At 42.8% G+C, this 18,178-nt stretch overlaps 1 protein-coding gene across 2 annotated transcripts; it reads right to left on the bottom strand.

Annotated features, from left to right (window-relative positions):
• Window positions 1-1,828: 1,828 nt before the first annotated feature.
• On the bottom strand, window positions 1,829-16,851 carry LOC115399901 (E3 ubiquitin-protein ligase TRIM21-like). Of its 2 annotated transcripts, none has more exons than XM_030107581.1 (2): window positions 16,845-16,851; window positions 1,829-3,755 (listed from the first exon to the last, which is right to left on the bottom strand). In XM_030107581.1, the coding sequence occupies exon 2, from the start codon at window positions 3,753-3,755 to the stop codon at window positions 2,121-2,123; it is 1,635 nt and encodes a 544-aa protein (XP_029963441.1). In that variant the 5' UTR covers window positions 16,845-16,851; the 3' UTR covers window positions 1,829-2,120. The 2 variants fall into 2 exon arrangements, with proteins under 2 accessions (XP_029963441.1, XP_029963440.1); XM_030107580.1 differs by lacking the exon at window positions 16,845-16,851 and adding an exon at window positions 5,629-5,715 and having other exon boundaries at window positions 1,829-3,764.
• Window positions 16,852-18,178: the final 1,327 nt, after the last annotated feature.

Below are 18,178 nucleotides of genomic sequence, written 5' to 3'. Positions count from 1 at the left end.
AGAAAAAACTGGTTCATGCCGCACAGCCAATCAGCGCTGGCTTACAGGTCTGATGCGTTCATGGACAGTCGTAATGTAAGAATTGGCAAACTGGAGCCCACAATCATATGCGTATACCTTCTCGCACACATTGCACATTTTATTTTAATAATCTATTTACGAGTAAATGTGAACACATCACATGAAACGGGGCCCTATGACCTTATGGGCCCTGGGGCGACCGCCCCCTTGACCCCACTCTGGCTCCAGCCACTGCCATACCTTTGTTAAACCACTGACCTGTTTGCACTGACTTGCACTGCTGACCAAAGCACAGTTGTACAGAAAACTTTTAGTTTATCCTTTAGTAAAGTATGTTTAGTAAAGTCAAGTTTGTCTAGTAAGGTATGTTTAGTAAAGTTTAGTTAAGTCTTATATGTTTAGTAATTAAAGTATGTACATACTTGTACATAATTTGCACATATTCTTCTTTTCTCCACTATTTAAGTGTATATAGAGAGTTCTATTGTTTTGTTTTTATTATTTACTGATTCCACTATGCTGCTGCTTTTACTTTCGTTCCTGTGAAGCGATACCACCAGCCGGAGACAAATTCCATGTATGTCTTGAATGTACTTGGTGAATAAAGACGATTCTGATTCTGATTCTGATGAAGAGAAGCCAGGACTGGAGCACTTTTGGACAGTCTGAAGGTGTCGATGCAAAAGGCATTGAGCTGTCAATAATAAATAAATAAATAAACCCAATAAAAAACCCAGATTTCTGCCATTTTTTAAAATTAAATAAATACATTTCTTTGTGTGTCAAACATGTCTTTGTTTCTGATGCATGATGTATTTATTTGATGGGTACGTTTTTCACGTTTTGTATTTGCAAAATTACTTTGTGGATTTATATTTACAAAACACACTGAGTTTGTTTGTGAATTGTTGGGTGTGAGTAAAACCCGTTTTGTGTGTTTGTGAGTTTTTGGTACGATTTTAATTATGCAGGTTTCAAGCAGAGGGCAGCATAACATCAACCATCAGCAGAGAGTATTGAAGAGATGAAGCTCCTCTTCTGGTTCAGTCCCAGCAAGAAGATGAGAACCAGAAGAGAAACTGAACTTTACAGTTATGAACTGCAGTCCACACAAACCTGTGAGTCTGTGAGTGAGCTCCATTCTACTGAGTTCATCTGGAGTTCCTCAGCTGCAAATACTGGACAGGACAAAAAGGATTGTGTGGGGCAAAAGTAAAATAAGTCCACAGGTGAGAGTGATTTGATGTCTGAGCTCAAGATAAAATGAATTGTATTTGTGAACAGGAATCATTGAGAAAGTCAAGTCTATGAGTGTGTTTTTTCCAAGTCTTTTTATTGAACTTTATGTGAGGAACAAACATTGCATGGATATATAAACAATCACAGATAATATCAAATACATTTCTCTCAAACTTATCAGAGAATTGTTGACAACATACATAACTCTTTCTCCACAGAGTGTTCTCTTTTCAGACGTGTGAATGAAAACTGGAATGGTTTCCATCAGTTAGTATTATTCTTTATTTGAACGCTGCAGATTGGATTTTTCACAAAAATCTTGACCCTTTTAGAAAATCTCCACCTGCATTAAGTGTGATTCAGCCCAAAATACTTTTTACATCCATGTTCCCAAAAAATGGCTTCCAATGAGTCAAAATCAAGAAGCGAATTCAGGAGGAATCCAGATGATCCAAAGGAGTTTTTATTCATCAGCTGAAGCCCATGATTCCAACATTCAACACTTTTTACAAGGAGAATGACAATATGATCACATAGTTTACACAGTTTTCACAGACTTTAAGATTCCTGCTCATGAAGACATAAAAACACATGAAAACTCTCCTGATGGAGTCTTCAACCATGAAGGAGCTCTGCCATGAATCAGACTCAGAGGAAACAGGTTGATACTGACTCTGACTGCTCAGTGTTTCGTCTTCTCATCACAGCTTTACTTGTGTTGTTCAAACTGTCAGATGAACGTTTCTTTAGGTACAAACTGCTGCTCAATGAAATCAGAGAATCGTTCACCATGAATCAGTTAATCTGTCACTTTCTCACCACTTTATTCATTGTTGGTGATGTTTAATGATGAAAACAGATCAGACAGTTTGATTGACAGGACAGATGATCAGAGGAGCAGAGTTTTTACCACCGTCATTAACACAGGGACTGAAGCCTGGGAGGAGTTTGTCAGTGAAGCAGCAGCCAGTGAAGGAGTAGATCAGAGCTGCAGCAGCTACATCATAAAAAGAGACCAGACCCTCCTCATAATCCACAAACACCCCCACCTTCTCAGGAGCAGACTTCAGAGAGAGATCAATCTCAGTATCATCCGTACCAGCTGAATACTCATTTCCATTTTCCAAACCTATCATCCAGACACCTTCATAGGTGCCCTCTCCCTTCATGTTTGTGGGATCTTGACCCATTCCTAAAATCCATTCAGTCTTTCCTTTAACCTGAACCTCAAAGTAAAATTTACCTGAAGAGAAACTCTGTTTTCCTAAAACACCAACACACTCATCAAACCTCTCTGGGTTGTCTGGAAGCTTCTTCTTCACATCACCAAGACTCACTTGTTTTCCATCATCAGACAGGATGAGTCTAGGATGAGCTGTATCAGGATCAAGAGTCACATCCACTGCAAACTGCTGCTTCCTCTTCAGATCAGCCTCAAACAGCTTCTTCATCTCTTTGCTGAGAGTCTCCTCCAGCTGAGCCACAGCTCTCACCACAGTCCCCTCATATGATGATGGACGGACGCTGACCTGTGTCCAGTCCTTGGTGGGTGGAGCAGCTTTCAGGGAGGAGAAGCCTTGGAGGAGGTGGAGGTGGTCTTCAGAGAGGAAGAGCTGCTCCACCTCTGAGCTCCTCTTCATCAGCTCACAGATCTCCTCTTCCAGATCTCTAATGAGACCTTCAGCCTGTTTCTCTCTGGCTCCCTCTTCCTCCTCCATCCTCTCCATCAGCTGCTTCAGGCCTCTCTCAACACACTCCTTCAGAGCAGTGAACACCTCAACACCTTCTGCTTTCTCTCTGTCTGCAGCAGCTTTACTCCTCTTCACACACTCTCTGATCTGCTTGATCTTCACTCGTCTCTCCTGGATCATCTGCTGCATCTCAGCCTCTGTCTTCCTCAGCTCCTTCTTCTTTCCTTCACATTCTTCACTCAGAGGAACAAACTCGTGGTTCTTGTGCTCTAAAACAGTGCACATCATGCAGACACATGTCTGCTCTCTCTGACAGAACAGCTCCAGAGGTTTATGGTGCTTCAGACACATCCTGCCTTCCAGGTTCTCCACAGGCTCCATCAGCTGATGTTTCTTCAGGACTGACACTGTCAGATGAGGCTCCAGATGAGTCTGACAGTAGGAGACCAGGCACACCAGGCAGGACTTGAGGGCCTTCATTTTGGTTCCAGTGCAGACGTCACAGGGAACTTCTCCTGGTTTGGCAGCTTGTTGCTCTGAGCTGCTGCTGGCTTTGAGTTCAGCTTCACGTCTGAACTGAGAAACCATCTCAGAGATGAAAGAGTTGACTTTCAGCTGAGGTTTTTTTGAGAAAACCTCTTTACACAGGGGGCAGTCACAGATGACCTTGGTGTTCCAGTGCTGAGTGATGCACTCGTTGCAGAAGTTGTGTCCACATGGTGTGGAGACTGGATCAGTGAACACTTCCAGACAGATGGAGCACAGAAACTGATCTTCAGAGAGCAGATTGCTGGCAGCAGACATCTTCACACACTGAGGAGAAAAGACAGAGAGTGAACACAACAGAAACAAGACAATAGACAGTAATCTCACTCAGGATAAAGATGATGATAAATGTCCACAGAAACAAAATGAAAAGAAGGATGAAAAAAAGAAAAATAAGAAACAGGCAAGCCACATTTTGTAATTATTAAATTTAATGAAAATAATTGCCCAATCCTCAGATGTTGACATTTTGCAAAATCAATGATGAACAAGTTGAAATGGTCTGAAAGGAAAACAAAGTTGAACGTGAGATGTGAGCTGGAACAACGTTTCTCTACAGTCTAATGTGTCACTTGTCAGAACTCAGGGTTTCTGCAGCCTTCAGCGTGTTTTCACTGACTCTCCCTCATGGTGAATCTTCACGCTGATGCTTTTCAGCATCTCTGATCTGTGGCTGGGAGTGTTGCTGCCCCCTGCTGGTCACTTCTGGCTCTCTGTGTTGAGCTCTGATTTCTCGTTGGACTTTAACAGTGCGCCCCCAGTGGACACATGAGGAAAAGCAGCACCTTTTTATTTTTTGTGAGAATTTATTTCTCATCTTGACACTTTACAAGGTCATAATACTAATACTACTAATAATGATAACAAACAGCTTGTGTGGCATTTTTTTCTAAAACACAGTTCCAAAGTGCTTCCCAGATTAAAAGAATAAAACGAAATTGGTTTTGGAAGGGAAAGTTTAAATAAAAAACGTCTTGAGCTTTGTGAAAATGCAGAAAAAAAATCTAATCACATTAAAAACATTGTGAAGAATAGATAACAGAAAAAAACAACAGAGAATGATAAAAAAAATAAGAAAGAACACAAGGAGCAGAATAAATAACTCCATCTTTTGTTGGAGACTATTCTTCAGATTAATCATTCTCAGAAAGCAGAGTTTTGTTGCCACTGCCTGGAAAGTCTGATCTCCTCCTGTTCTAAATGAGTGCATGAGGCAAAGAGGAGCTTCTGACCTGCTGACCTCTAATTACAGGGTGAAGACTGAGGCTTCAGCAGGTCGGTCATGTATTGAGGAGCCTGACCACGCTGTGCTCTAAAAGTGAGGACGAACATTTTAAAATATATTCTAACATTTAACCAATGAAGAGAAGCCAGGGCTGCAGTAATGTGGAACCTTCTTTCAGAGCCTGTTAAAAGTCTCACAGCAGCATTTTGGACAGTCTGAAGGCGTCCATACAAAAGGCATTGCTAAATAAAACACACAGAATTCTGACTTTTTTTTTTTTTAATTAAATAAATACATTCCTTTGTGTATAAAACATGTATTTGTTCCTCATGCATGATGTATTTATTTGATGGGTGCGTTTTTCATGTTTTTTAATTGCAAAATTATTTTGTGAATTTATATTTACAGAACACACTGAGTTTGTTTGTGAATTGTTGGGTGTGAGTAAAACATGTTTTGTGTTTTTGTGAAGTTTTGGTATGATTTTAATTATACAGGTGTCAGTGACTGATCTCTTCACATTCTGGATTAATGTCAGGCTAAATCTGCAAATCATTGTCCTGTTGACACTCCCAAGCTCAAGTACTGGTAGATGAGTAACTGTATTTTATATATCTAACATGACAATCATGCTCAGAGTGACCTTTTCCCTCAATAAATCTAACTGTGATGTGAAGTTCAAAGTTTCCAGACCTGTAGAAACCAGATGAAATAAACTTTATAAAAAAAAAATACATGGAACCATTTTTCTAAATTTCAATGTAATTTCCTTAATAATCATAAAAATCATTTAGTTCTGTTACTGTATTTTATACATCACCATTCTATCATATTCACAGATTAGATATATTAGTTTTTGTCTCACACACCCTGAGAGTCAGTATCATTGTGATCAGCTGTACTCACCAGTGTTGGAGTCAGTGTGTGAGAAAGTCCAGATGAACTCAGGTTAGATTTCTTCACAGAGAAACTCAGAGACGAGTCTGAACTGCAGCTCTGACTTTATCTTTCACTTCCGCAGTGTGACGCTGGATTTCAGTGTCTCCTCCTCTGCTGCATAGAGGTGTGCGATACTCCGAATTTTGGTATCGATCTGATACCAAGTAAATACTGGGCCAGTATCGCCGATACCACTACCGATACTTTTTTTTACTAGGTTTTTAAAAAAACTTTTTTTAAGTTTTTATTTTTGTTTTACATACATCACAGGTAGCAGTTTCTCTGTCTGATGCTCTGAAGTAGCTCCTAACAGTTCCTGCTCCTGTTCCTCATCTTAACGTGGCCATCTTAATCCGTGTATCATTCGTTCAATTGATATTCAATTAAGAATCAAAAAACAAAATATTAAAAAATGAGTTGTTTTTCCTTTTTCTGTTTTTAAAATAAAAACAAATAAATGAAAATTGGTTTGTTTTTCAATATCCCGTTTGTTAAGACAGATCAAATAAAGGAAAGTTGAAATACGGCCACAGAGCAGACTTTAATGTGATTTTTCAATTTCTTCGATCTCCGTGACCCGGAAGTTCTATCGTCTGTGTTTTGGTTTTTGTCCGGCGGGACCAATGACGTATAGAACTACGTCGTATAATTCTATACGTCACGGGATCCTGAGGGTCAGTTTAAGGCCAGCACACACTACAGAATGATCAGGCGGATCGCAAATCCTGTGGTGTGTGGAGCTCTGAGAGGTGCTGATCAGCTCCGAGCTGACCTGTCCACACCCTCGAAATAAAGCTCCCTGATTGGCTGGTGCTGCTGCTTAAAAAAAAAATCCCCTCTCAGCTGTCAGAGATGGATGGAGACATGTTTGTGAAATATATTCACTATGACAGTGAAAGAGAAAAGTCAGAACTCCTAAACTCAGCAGTGCAGAAAGTGATGGTTAATCCTCAATAACTGTATCGCTCCTGGATAAACTGTATTTCCTCCATTCAGACCCAAACTCCGATCTGATTCATTCATCTGCATCTCCAGAGTCCTACAATAATCCCAATGTGTGAATTCATCTCCACTATTAACCATCACGGAAGAATAGGGAGAAAAAAAACTTTCCCTGCCTTCAGAGAGACAGAGCGACGAATAATGAAACTTACCTAATCAAAGCTCAACGAGTTTTTATTCTGGTGTAAACTATCCAATCTGGGGACAAAACGAATGATTTAAGATATTTGGTGATTTAAAAATGTAGCTTTTGTAACCGAGTATCAATATATCACTCTCAAACAGAAACAAAGATGAGCTCAGATCAAAGTTTACTCAGAAGGAAATTTATTCTGGGTCCTGGCAGTATGCATTGCATTGGTTTTTTTTTTTATATAGCACTTTTCAGGACACTCAAAGTGGGGATGAGCCGAATACTCGTTTTAAACGAGTACTCGTTACGGATAATGCATTTTTTCTGAATCCGAGTATAGTCCGAGCATTGTCTGTCATTATTCGTCCTCGTGCTGATGGGAGATCCTCATTGGTCCTTCATTCTGCTCTGTGCTCCACCGAGACGACAGGATCCTTGTGAGAGAAGCCAGTCGGAGCTGATAAATTAAAAATGCGGTATTTTATTTCTTTGTAACGTGCATTGTGCCTGAGGAAAAACCTACAAGGTCGAAACGTCGGGCGATCGTGCACGCTCGGGTTTTTTTTTTCGGGGGTTTTTAAGTTTCGTTTTCCCTCGCGTTTTTTTTTTTTTTTCCTTGTTTCTCTTCCATCCATCCATCCATCCATCCATCTTCAGCCGCTTATCCGGGGCCGGGTCGCGGGGGCAGCAGTCTAAGCAGGGATGCCCAGACTTCCCTGTCCCCAGACACTTCCTCCAGCTCTTCCGGGAGGATCCCAAGGCGTTCCCAGGCCAGCCGAGAGACATAGTCTCTCCAGCGTGTCCGAGGTCTTCCCCGGGGTCTCCTCCCAGTGAGACATGCCCGGAACACCTCCCCAGGGAGGCGTCCAGGAGGCATCCTGAACAGATGCCCGAGCCACCTCAGCTGGTTCCTCTCGATGTGGAGGAGAAGCGGCTCTACTCTGAGCTCCTCCCTGGTGACTGAGCTCCTCACCCTATCTCTAAGGGAGCGCCCAGCCACCCTACGGAGGAAGCTCATTTCGGCCGCTTATATGCGGGATCTTGTCCTTTCGGTCATGACCCAAAGTTCATGACCATAGGTGAGGGTGGGAAGATAGATTGATCGATAAATCGAGAGCTTCGCCTTTCGGCTCAGCTCCCTCTTCACCACAACGGACCGATACGACTGCATCACTGCAGACGCTGCAGGGCGGATGGAGCTTGTTTCTCTTCTTTTTCATAATAATTTGGGCTTGCGCTCCACTGGGAGGCTGTGATCTGTGGGAGAGAGATGATAACTGGACCGAGGTCCACGTCCCGGTCATGTCCGTGGCACTGCAGCCGCGGACATGACCAGGAAGCTCAGCAGGGGCGTATGAGAGGTTTCCCTGGACGCCAGGGAGATTCCGGTGGGGATCGTGGGGGGAGGCATTCATACAATTAAAATATTCATGTTCTGACTAAAATTAAAAAACCCCAAAAATCTTTACATTGTATCATTGAGACTGTTCTGTAAATAGTTTTCAAATGAAGAATCAATATAGCAACTTCTGAGCAATTCATATCAATTTCAGACTTAAAATAGTGCACCAATTTCTGCCCCAGCCCGTTTCCAGTTAAACCACGCCCACTTCCGGTTTAGAACACGCCCCCTCCGAGTACAGATACGGATACAGATAATTTGGATGGGTAAACAGATACAGATACAGATAGTAGTGTACTCGCTCATCCCTAACTCAAAGACACTTTACATTGCATTATTCATTCTCTCCATACTGGGTGGTGGTAAGCTCCTACTGTAGCCACAGCTGCCCTGGGGCAGACTGACGGAAGCGAGGCTGCCAATCTGCGCCATCGGCCCCTCCGACCACCACCAACCATTCACTCTCACAACTTTCATACTAGGCAAGGTGGGTGAAGTGTCTTGCCCAAGGACAACGCCAGTTTTACACCTGCAGGAGTGGGGATCGAAACGCCAACCTTCCGGTGATAAGACGACCTGCTCTACCAATTGAGCTACTGTCGCCCCAGTAGTATGCTACCTAAGTCCTACAAAATGAAAGTATCTTCACAAACTCAAGATCTCCCCTCATTTCAATGAAGTCAGAAAAAACAGATTAAACAGATCCATATACAAAGAAACAAAACCAACTTCTCTTAGATTTCAATATGAACAGCCAAACAGTTTCACATTTGAAACAGTTGTGAAAAAATGTCATTGGAATACAAATAAAGATCTCCCGTATTGTCTCTTTCAGTCCTTGTGTTTGAATAACCAATGTTCTTAAGTCTTAGAGATCCACAGATTTGGATAGTCCTCACTCAAAAAGAAAATGACGTCCATCAAAGAAAATAAAACTTGGGTACCCAAAGAAAATGCTATAGAGCTCTATAGGAAATAAAAAATATGATACTCAAGTGGCAAATGTGATGAGCTGGATGTTTGATCAGTCCTGGGACCACGAGGTAACGGCTTGGCTCCGATCCCTCACGCCACTAACAGGAAGACAGAAATGATGATCAGTTTGAACAGCAAGACGGCTCGTGGAGGCTCACAACCGCTCAGCCATTTGCTATCACCACGCAGCATTGGAGTCTACATTCACAAGCTCCCCCTCTCTAGGATCAGCACTCTATGGCCGTAAGGCAGATGTTATTGTCGTGACTCTTAAAGAGACAGTGCATGCTGTGTAGAGAAACACCAGGTTACATCTTCATTTGTCAGAGTCTGCTACTAATAACTTTATTCTACTGCTCCACTCAGCAGTACACTCTACAGGATTTTTTCCAATCTTCCCTGATTCAGAGACCACACACGAGAAGACAACAGAGGACAGATCGCACCTGTTCTTCCTCTCCTGATCTTTAGTGTGTGGTGTCCCTCTGGAGCAGAACACACACTAGCAGATTCTTCATCAGAAAATCGCTCCTCACTCTTCCAAATCTCGCGAGTCCAACGTGACTTTGTGCGTTTCCCTTCATTCCTGTGTTTACATTCATCTCCATTTTCAATAGTAAGGGAAAATTCATTCATCCCCTCTGTTCATTCATTCACATCGGTATCGCCCCTTCAGCGCAGAGCCACACACACACACACACACACACACACACACACACACACACACACACACACACACACACACACACACACGTCAGAAAATGTAAATGTTCTAGTAGGGTACTGAAGAGGGAACCATAGTTTGAGATCATTTTCATATAATTGTAGCAGTATAGGTGTGTGTGCTCTGTGCAGGGTGCTGCTGATTGACCACCTGGTAAGGTGGACCAGTATAAAAGCAGCCCTCCTCCCAGCAATCATCCTTTTGCACTTCAGCTGGTCTTGGCATGCCATATCCAGGTCAGAGGCTGCCCGACTGAGAGGTACGGCTGCACGCTGCTTCAGCTTGCTGGCTGCTTGATTTCCCTCATTGTGCTTACAGCATGGGTGCTTGTTTGCAGGCAACTGTTTGTGTGCAGTTGGGTGCTCCGTTTTGAGGCTTCGCTGCATTGTTCAGCTTTGGTAGGTGTCCTCTCTTCAGTGTAGTCGATGCTACTACAGGTGGCTGATGCTAGTGTGGTCACAGGTAAAGCATCGGTGGCTGGAGTCCTCTCTCTCTCCCTCCTCCGAGTGTGCGTGTGTGCATCTGCTGAAATCCCAGGTATGCATGTGTATAGTTGCACCTTGTCGGCATGAATTAGTCTAGCTGTTTTAATAGTATTTCATTGATCCAGGTGCCGCTGTGACCGGCTGGGAGTGTCGCTGCTGCTTTGTCTCCAGCTGATTGTCTCCAGCTGCTGGAGTTGAGCTGCTTGGTCACAAGTCTTTGTTTTTGGTACCTCCAACCTGCATAACACGGTCTGCCTGTGCCACTGCGGAGATCCGACGGCGCAGCAGTTACGACGGAGGCCAAATCCCCCTTTGCCTTGTGCAAGCCGGGGCACCGTCTTAACTGGGCATCTCCGCCCCCACTGTTAGTATGAATGAGTCAATGAGTGTGTGAATGTGTGGGTTGCGTATGTGACGGTGTTTTGTGTTATGTGCATCTCTTGTTAATTTTGATTTCTTTTTGATTGCAACCCCGCTGTTTTATTCCCTTCCCCTTCTTGCAGTGGCTGGAGGCCGGTGGTGGCGGTGTTGGTGATCCGGTGGTGGCGTCCCTCCATTTTCTTCGCGTGTTCCTGGTGGTGGGAGTATTTTTTTGTGTGTGTCTGCGCCACTGGTTGGGTGATTTTGATTGATTTATTTTTCTTTGGACAGTCCCTCCACCTCACGAACCCGGGCCCACCTACTAGGCCTCAGCCAGGGTAAATTCTTCCTTTCCCCTCCCCCGAGTTTTATGGTGTGAATGTCTTTTTTTTAACCAATTTGTCAATAAAATTTGTATCTTATCAGTGTAACCACGTCTCAAGCCGTTCTTCCGGGCAGTGAACCTTTGTATTTTGAATAATTCCCTGGGTGAAATTCCCAGGGTGGCATTGTCGGGTTCATTAATATATCTTTATTCCATTTTCCATTTCATCATTGCCACATAATTTACGATCTACATTTGATAATTCAGCTTAATAATCAGCAGTAGACTAAAGTTATTAGTAGCAGTCTGTGGTACTTTTTTGAATCACCAAAATGTCTTAAATCATTCTTTTTGTCCCCAGATTGGATAGTTTACACCAGAATAAAATCTCATTGAGCTTTGGTAAGTTTCATTATACATCTGTCGCTCTGAAGGCATGGAGTCAGGGAGTTTTTTTTTTCATGTATTTTTTTTCTTCATTCTTCCGTGATGGTCAATAATGGAGATGAATTATTACTTTGGAATTATTGCAGGACTCTGGAGAAACAGATGAATGAATCAGATCGGAGTTTGGGTCTGAATGGAGGAAATACAGTTTATCCAGGAGCGATACAGTTATTGAGGATTAACCATCACTTTCTGCACTGCTGAGTTTAGGAGTTCTGACTTTTCTCTTTCACTGTCATATAGTGAATATATTTCACAAACATGTCTCCATCTCTGACAGCTGAGAGGGGATTTTTTTAAGCAGCAGCACCAGCCAATCAGGGAGCTTTATTTCGAGGGTGTGGACAGGTCAGCTCGGAGCTGATCAGCGCCTCTCAGAGCTCCACACACCACAGGATTTGCGATCAGAAATATTAAACATGTTCATTATTTACGATCTCCCCTTCCGACGCCTCCCGAGAGGCTCCGACTGGAAAAAATCTCTCTGAACCCCCCGCACACTACACGAAGATCAGACCCCAACTCATATCATACTCCCGACAGTCGGACCTGGTCGGCTTCGGCCGGGAGGAGAAGATCGGGGCAAAATTCAGCCTGATCATTCTGTAGTGTGTGCTGACAGGTTGACGTAACCCGCCCACTGTCCCGCCGGGCAAAAACCAAAACACAGACGATAGAACTTCCGGGTGACGGAGATCGAAGAAATTGAAAAATCACATTAAAGTCTGCTCTGTGGCCGTATTTCAACTTTCCTTTATTTGATCCGTCTTAACAAACGGGATATTGAAAAACAAACCAATTTTCATTAATTTGTTTTCATTTTAAAAACAAAAAAAGGAAAAACAACTCATTTTTCAATATTTTGTTTTTTGATTCTTAATTGAATATCAATTGAACGAATGATCCATGGATTGGCTAGCAGCAGCAGCAGCATAAGAGGAAACCCAATGGCAGCAGCGGAAACCAGTCACATGGAAGGAAAAGGCCCGCCTCTGCGACCCTAAAATATTATAATTGGAATTTAGTTTGAGCCTAATTTGATTAATTAAGATGGAGAGGAATATCGGACTTACCCAGAACCTCTTGGGCAAATCTCGCCGGATCCGCAGTGGCGGATGAATTGCCACACGACGTGGGGATCTACACAGCAAACCGTGTTAGATCCCAAAATATTACCGAATTTAGAATGGAAGCACAGAAACCCATACTCACAGAACAGGTGCGCTGATACTCGTGGGAGAACAGGAACGGGAGCACTCAATATTAATCGCAGCGGCGCCTACGAACACGCACGGATTAGAAACGAGGCGAGTATTTTATGAGTGAAGCGCCGATAGTAATCACTCACCCCGCCAGAGACAGCGTTCAGATCACCAACCGCGTGAACACAAGAACGGTGGAGAAGCAAGTTTAACTTGTCTTTAGCTGAACCGAGGGTTTCTTGGCAGCTTCTGTGCTCCTGCAGCACTGCTTGAACTGACAAATGCCAGAGAGAGAGACGCGCAGGTGAGTTGAGTCTGCAATTAAAACTCCGGTGTGGCGCGAGGTGCCGCCCAGCGTGCGCGCGTGCACGCGCATGTGATAGTGCACGCCCATGCACCACTACAAATTTGCCATTAATGAACCAGTCTGACTGTCTGATCAGCAGAAGGAGGAGAGCTGCACATTGAGCCTGAGTGAGCTGAGAGAGAAAGAGGAGCGCTATTTGTAATCACCTCACCTGGAGTGATGGCCTTGTGGTAGAGCATCCACCTCACAACCGGGAGGTCATGGGTTCGCCCGGCCGGGTCATACCAAAGACCTTAAAAATGGTACCTACTGCCTTCTGGCCAGGTGCTCGGCATATATGGAATGGGGTAGGGAGTCGAACACACAGAGCTACCAGTGGCCGAACCCCCCCACTGTAGCTTCCACTACTACTCACAGTAGCTGTATGGCCTGGGGTTACGACTCGGAGATAGGCGCCGCCCTACGCACTTAGCACGGGAGACTTTGACTTTTGACTTTTCACCTGGAAAATTAAACATGGGACCAAGATTTTAACCAAATAAAAAAACAGTTTTTATCAAAAAACACAAGATTACTACAACAATGTTAACATTTCAATAATAAAAATAATTCCTTTTGCCTTTTTCACACAAAAAATGGCATTACTGAAAATATAATTTAAAAATTTAAAAAAGCAGTACAACAAAAAGTACCATTACCCACAGGTATTAATGAAAAAAAGTCATGAGTGCAAATAAGGTGCAAAATACTACTGGCTCTTTGCTCTTTTGTCACTGAGCTTATACCCTGAGGTCGCTTTTTGCCCCTGGATATCGTGAGCAGTTATACTACAGTAAATAAATACATAAAAAAAAAAAACGGAACATGCACAGCAATAACACGATAAACAAAACTTTAAAAACACACAAGCTGGGTCAAGACACAGCATCTTCAGAGTCATATGCTGAACCACATTAAACAACTCCAGTCATCAGTGTAAATACACTGTAAACTATAGCGGGTTGTCATTCACCACCCCCTTTGATATATATTATATTTTTTTAGTTCCATTAACAAAATCAGGACATATTTCAATTGACTAAATATATGAAAATAGTTTAATCACTGCTAAAATGACATCTTTGACCACCAATTGAAAAGCAACGTCAAATTATTCTGGAAATACCAAAATCTTAACTTGGCTTCTCTAAAACAGCTCCCTGGATGTTCTGGAGGCGTCTGTTGAAAACCTCAGGCAGAGACCTCTGTCTGTGTCAGGGTCTGGTCCGTTTACGCTGCTTTTGAAAGTTTGTGCAGATTGGTGGAGTTACTGCAGCAGCGAATTACCTTCATGCACACATGATGCAGTGTCTTTGTCTGAAGCTGTGAAATAAGTCCACACAGCGCATCTTTATCCGTCCACCATTGCTTTTCCTCTCTCTCTCTCTCTCTCTCTCTCTCTCTCTCCCTCTCCCTCCCTCTCTCTCTAGCTGCCCTGACCCACGACAATCTGGCTGCAGACCTCCACTCTCAGGACCCGGACCTCCACTGTCAGGACCTTTCCTTGCAGACAGCTCACCTCCACTCTCAGGACCGGAAGTTGAATCGAAAAAAAAATACGCAAGTAACGGAAGGACGTTTTTCTCGTGGAGTGTACAGACGACAAGGTCAGTAAAAGTCAAGAAACACCTTTTCGTTATATGAAGAAACAACAATAGCCTTTATTCAGTAGAACGTGTTGTTGCACACTTTATATTGCCCTGTGAAGTTATATTTAAAAGAACAGAGATTCGACTTTTCGGTAGCTTGTGGTGTTGTTAGCGTGGTTAGGCTAACGGTGGCTAGCGCTAACCAGGTTAACTTTATTAGCCCCTGAAAGCACAAAAACACTGTATTATTTCGATATGTCTATGTAATTAGCTTGATATCAGAAGGCTTTCACAGTCGTTCTGTTTAAAAGAACAGAGATTCAACTTTTTGGTAGCTTGTGGCGTTGTTTGCGTAGTTAGGCTAACGGTGGCTAGCGCTAACCAGGCTAACTTTATTAGCCTCTGAAAGCACAAAAACACTGTATTATTTCGATATGTCAATGTAATTAGCTTGATATCAGAAGGCTTTCACAGTCGTTTGCAAATTGCATTTGCATTTAAATTATTCTGACTGGGTCATATTAAGTCGAAATTGTCTTGTTCGTATGGTAGTTCTCACTTACACGTGCAATTTTCCTGCTAGAAAACCAAGAAAACGGAGTCACCATATATTTTTGTATAATTTTGATTTGCTTATAACGACATAATGTCTCTTTCAGATGCATATTTCAATTATCGGAGTGGACACAGCGCCCACAATCGAACGCTGCAGGACATGCTGCAAACTATTTCACTGTCCACTGTGCCTCACGTTCAAACCTGCAAAGTTGTTTAAGTTGCGGAGCCACATAGAGGCACATAAAAAAAGTGGCATTTTATTTAAAGGTAAGCATACTGTACTTGTCAATGTGTTTGTACTCATCAGTATGAGCCAATGCAGCTATGTTCGTGCAGATTTTGGTTTGGCTGGTAATCGGTGAATGATGAACCCCTAACCTTAACTATGAAAAAGTTGTGTCAAATTCTCTGCTCTGCAAGTCAAAATTTAAATGAGTGATGTGAGTCAAATGTGGTATGTGTGCACTTGCATCCAGAGAGAGTATAAACACTTCTCATAGTGTGTACCTGTCATTGGTCCTTAACTAAGATGTTTTTTTGGCATGACTTTATTCTAGACAAAGTTATCTGCAGATGTGGATTGAACTGCAGAGATTGTGGACACTACCATTGCCCTGTCTGCTTTAAAACAGTTTTGAGGAGGACAGACATGATAAAACACTTGGAATCTTGCCAGGGTGCCATGATTGCCACATCTCCAGAACAGATCTCTCCTTCCACCCTCAAAGATACAGCTGCACTCTCCACCTTGATCTTGGTGCCAGACCACTCCTCTTCCAGTCCACCTTCAGCAGAGCAACAAAGCTCAACATCTGCACCTTTGTCCACACTCCTGCCAGCCACAGTCTCAGCCTCTCAAGGTTTCCAAGATGCAGCTGAAGTTCCCTCCTTGGTTCAACCTGCTGTTAAGGAGAATAGAAGTTCACGATCATCCCTGAAAAAAGAGAAATGTGCTCATTGCAAGAAGACATTTTACAAGAAGAACATGGGCAAACATATCCTGAGGAAGCACAGTGGAAAATTAAAGGATGTAAACATGCAGAATCACTTAAAAAGTGTGTGTCTCGATGCTACCAATGGCATTTCTGCAGTGCAGAAAACCAGGCATGGATTTTCTGTGCCCATACATGTGCAGAAGAAAACCTGGGGTCATGTTCACAAAGTAATGTGTGAACTGGAAGAATGCAGGCAATATCACCTGATGGCCGTTCGAAGTGGATTGGCGTTCCGGCACTGTGACCACATTCGTTCACTGGACTACTGTACTCAAATGGCATCAGAGGAATTCCTTAAAGACGACATTTTGACAGAGATGGTGGCATTGAAGTTTTTTGGTGAGGCTACAAAGACAATCTGCCTGAAAAGACAAAGATATGCCGCAGCAACTCATGTGCCTCTGTGTGTTCAAGTAAGTCTTCAAGAGAGCCAGAAGCACTTCTGTTTTTCCATCCACGAACCATCAGTGCATCATTACAATCGCTTTGGAAGGGTGATGGTGTCTTACAACATCAAGGACAACACTTGGCATTGTCCCTGTGCAAAACCAAGGAGGTCATGTGTGCACAAAAACATCAGTAAGTGGCACTTGTTCCAGACCAATCGAGACATTTTCAGAACTGAGGCAGCCAGTAAAACATCGGAAGAGCACCAGGACACCTGCTATCCGCCACCAAATGACACCTTGGAGCGTCTTGTGAAGTACTTGCATAGTAATAAAAAAATCCCAGCTGATTTGCCAGATTACCTCCTGAAGCCAAAGGCCCTGACTGATCTCCCAACAGAACTGCACCCAACAGAGACTGTTTGCACAAACTGTCCCGGGTCAGTACATCTTCAAAGTTCAACAGAAATCACCAGAAAAGCAAAGATCATCGCCATGAATGGCATACTTGAAAGTAAGATTGTGTGTGTGTGTGTGTGTGTGTGTGTGTGTTTGTGTGTGTGTGTGTGTGTGTGTGTGTTTATCAGAGATTTTTCTTGGATTATGCATTACGATGATTATTAAGGATCCAAGTCTGAGGCAGACTTGTGCCATAACGTTTGTCCCATTTCTATTAGCATTTCTGGTAATCATGTTTTCTTTTCTCTTCTCTAGATGTTTCAACATATTACAAGTGTTGTCCACAATGCACAATGGTGTATAGGTACCAGGACTGGAAGGACAGCCTTCATAACTTTGACGACCATACCATATTAACGCTTGAGTTATGTCTGTACTTAAGACACAACTTGCAGGTATGCATGTACAATGGAACTTTTCTTTGTGAAAAAGGGCTTTGGTTGGTTTAATTATTTGTCTTTAAACCACATATGTATATTTTGACGCTTCTTTCTTTCTTTCCTTCTTTCTTTCCTCCAGAACAACGTGTCTGTGTCAAAAGTGATAAACTCACTTGAAAGCCTGAGGAAAGTAAAATATCCCGCCAGAGACACGATCCTTCATGCCTACTGCCACTTTGAGGCATTAACAAATCATGGCTACTCTTACGCCTGTGTTTGCTGTGGCTTCTTCCCACCAGTAGTAGTGATGGACTTACACAAAAAAGGCGTCTTCAACTTACCTGGTGTGTCTGTGTGTCTGTGTCTCCGATGTTGAATATGTATACTTAAAACTTACAAACATCTTGTTTTTATGTTTAGTGAGTGACATAAAAGAACCCTGTGACAACTTCACTGGCGACGTGGACATCCAAAAGTTCTGGGATTCCATCGAGTTGGAAATGATTGCGCGAGGATTTTTCCCAAGTACTGTCACTCAGCATCTCTGTAGTTGAACTTTCCTTTAATTTGATGATGTGATATCATGACTTCATCAATATTGTGTTTGGTATGTTTTTTCCTAGGTCGTACAAAAAACGTCTTTGCTGTGAATCCGAGTTTCGAACATTGGAGCCCATGGATAGGGAAAGATACGCGTAAATCTGACCTCGTGCTGAACACAGAGTTTGCAAAACTGTCATCCTCAAAAT

Source organism: Salarias fasciatus, chromosome 13 (assembly GCF_902148845.1).
Source record: "Salarias fasciatus chromosome 13, fSalaFa1.1, whole genome shotgun sequence".
Taxonomy (NCBI): domain Eukaryota; kingdom Metazoa; phylum Chordata; class Actinopteri; order Blenniiformes; family Blenniidae; genus Salarias; species Salarias fasciatus.
The sequence above is the reverse complement of the archived record's forward strand: the minus strand, read 5'-3'. Positions and strand labels throughout refer to the sequence as shown.

Excerpts from the sequence above, each read along its gene's own strand:
- LOC115399901 (XM_030107581.1), bottom strand. The coding sequence starts at position 3,755 with ATGTCTGCTGCCAGCAATCTGCTCTCTGAAGATCAGTTTCTGTGCTCC.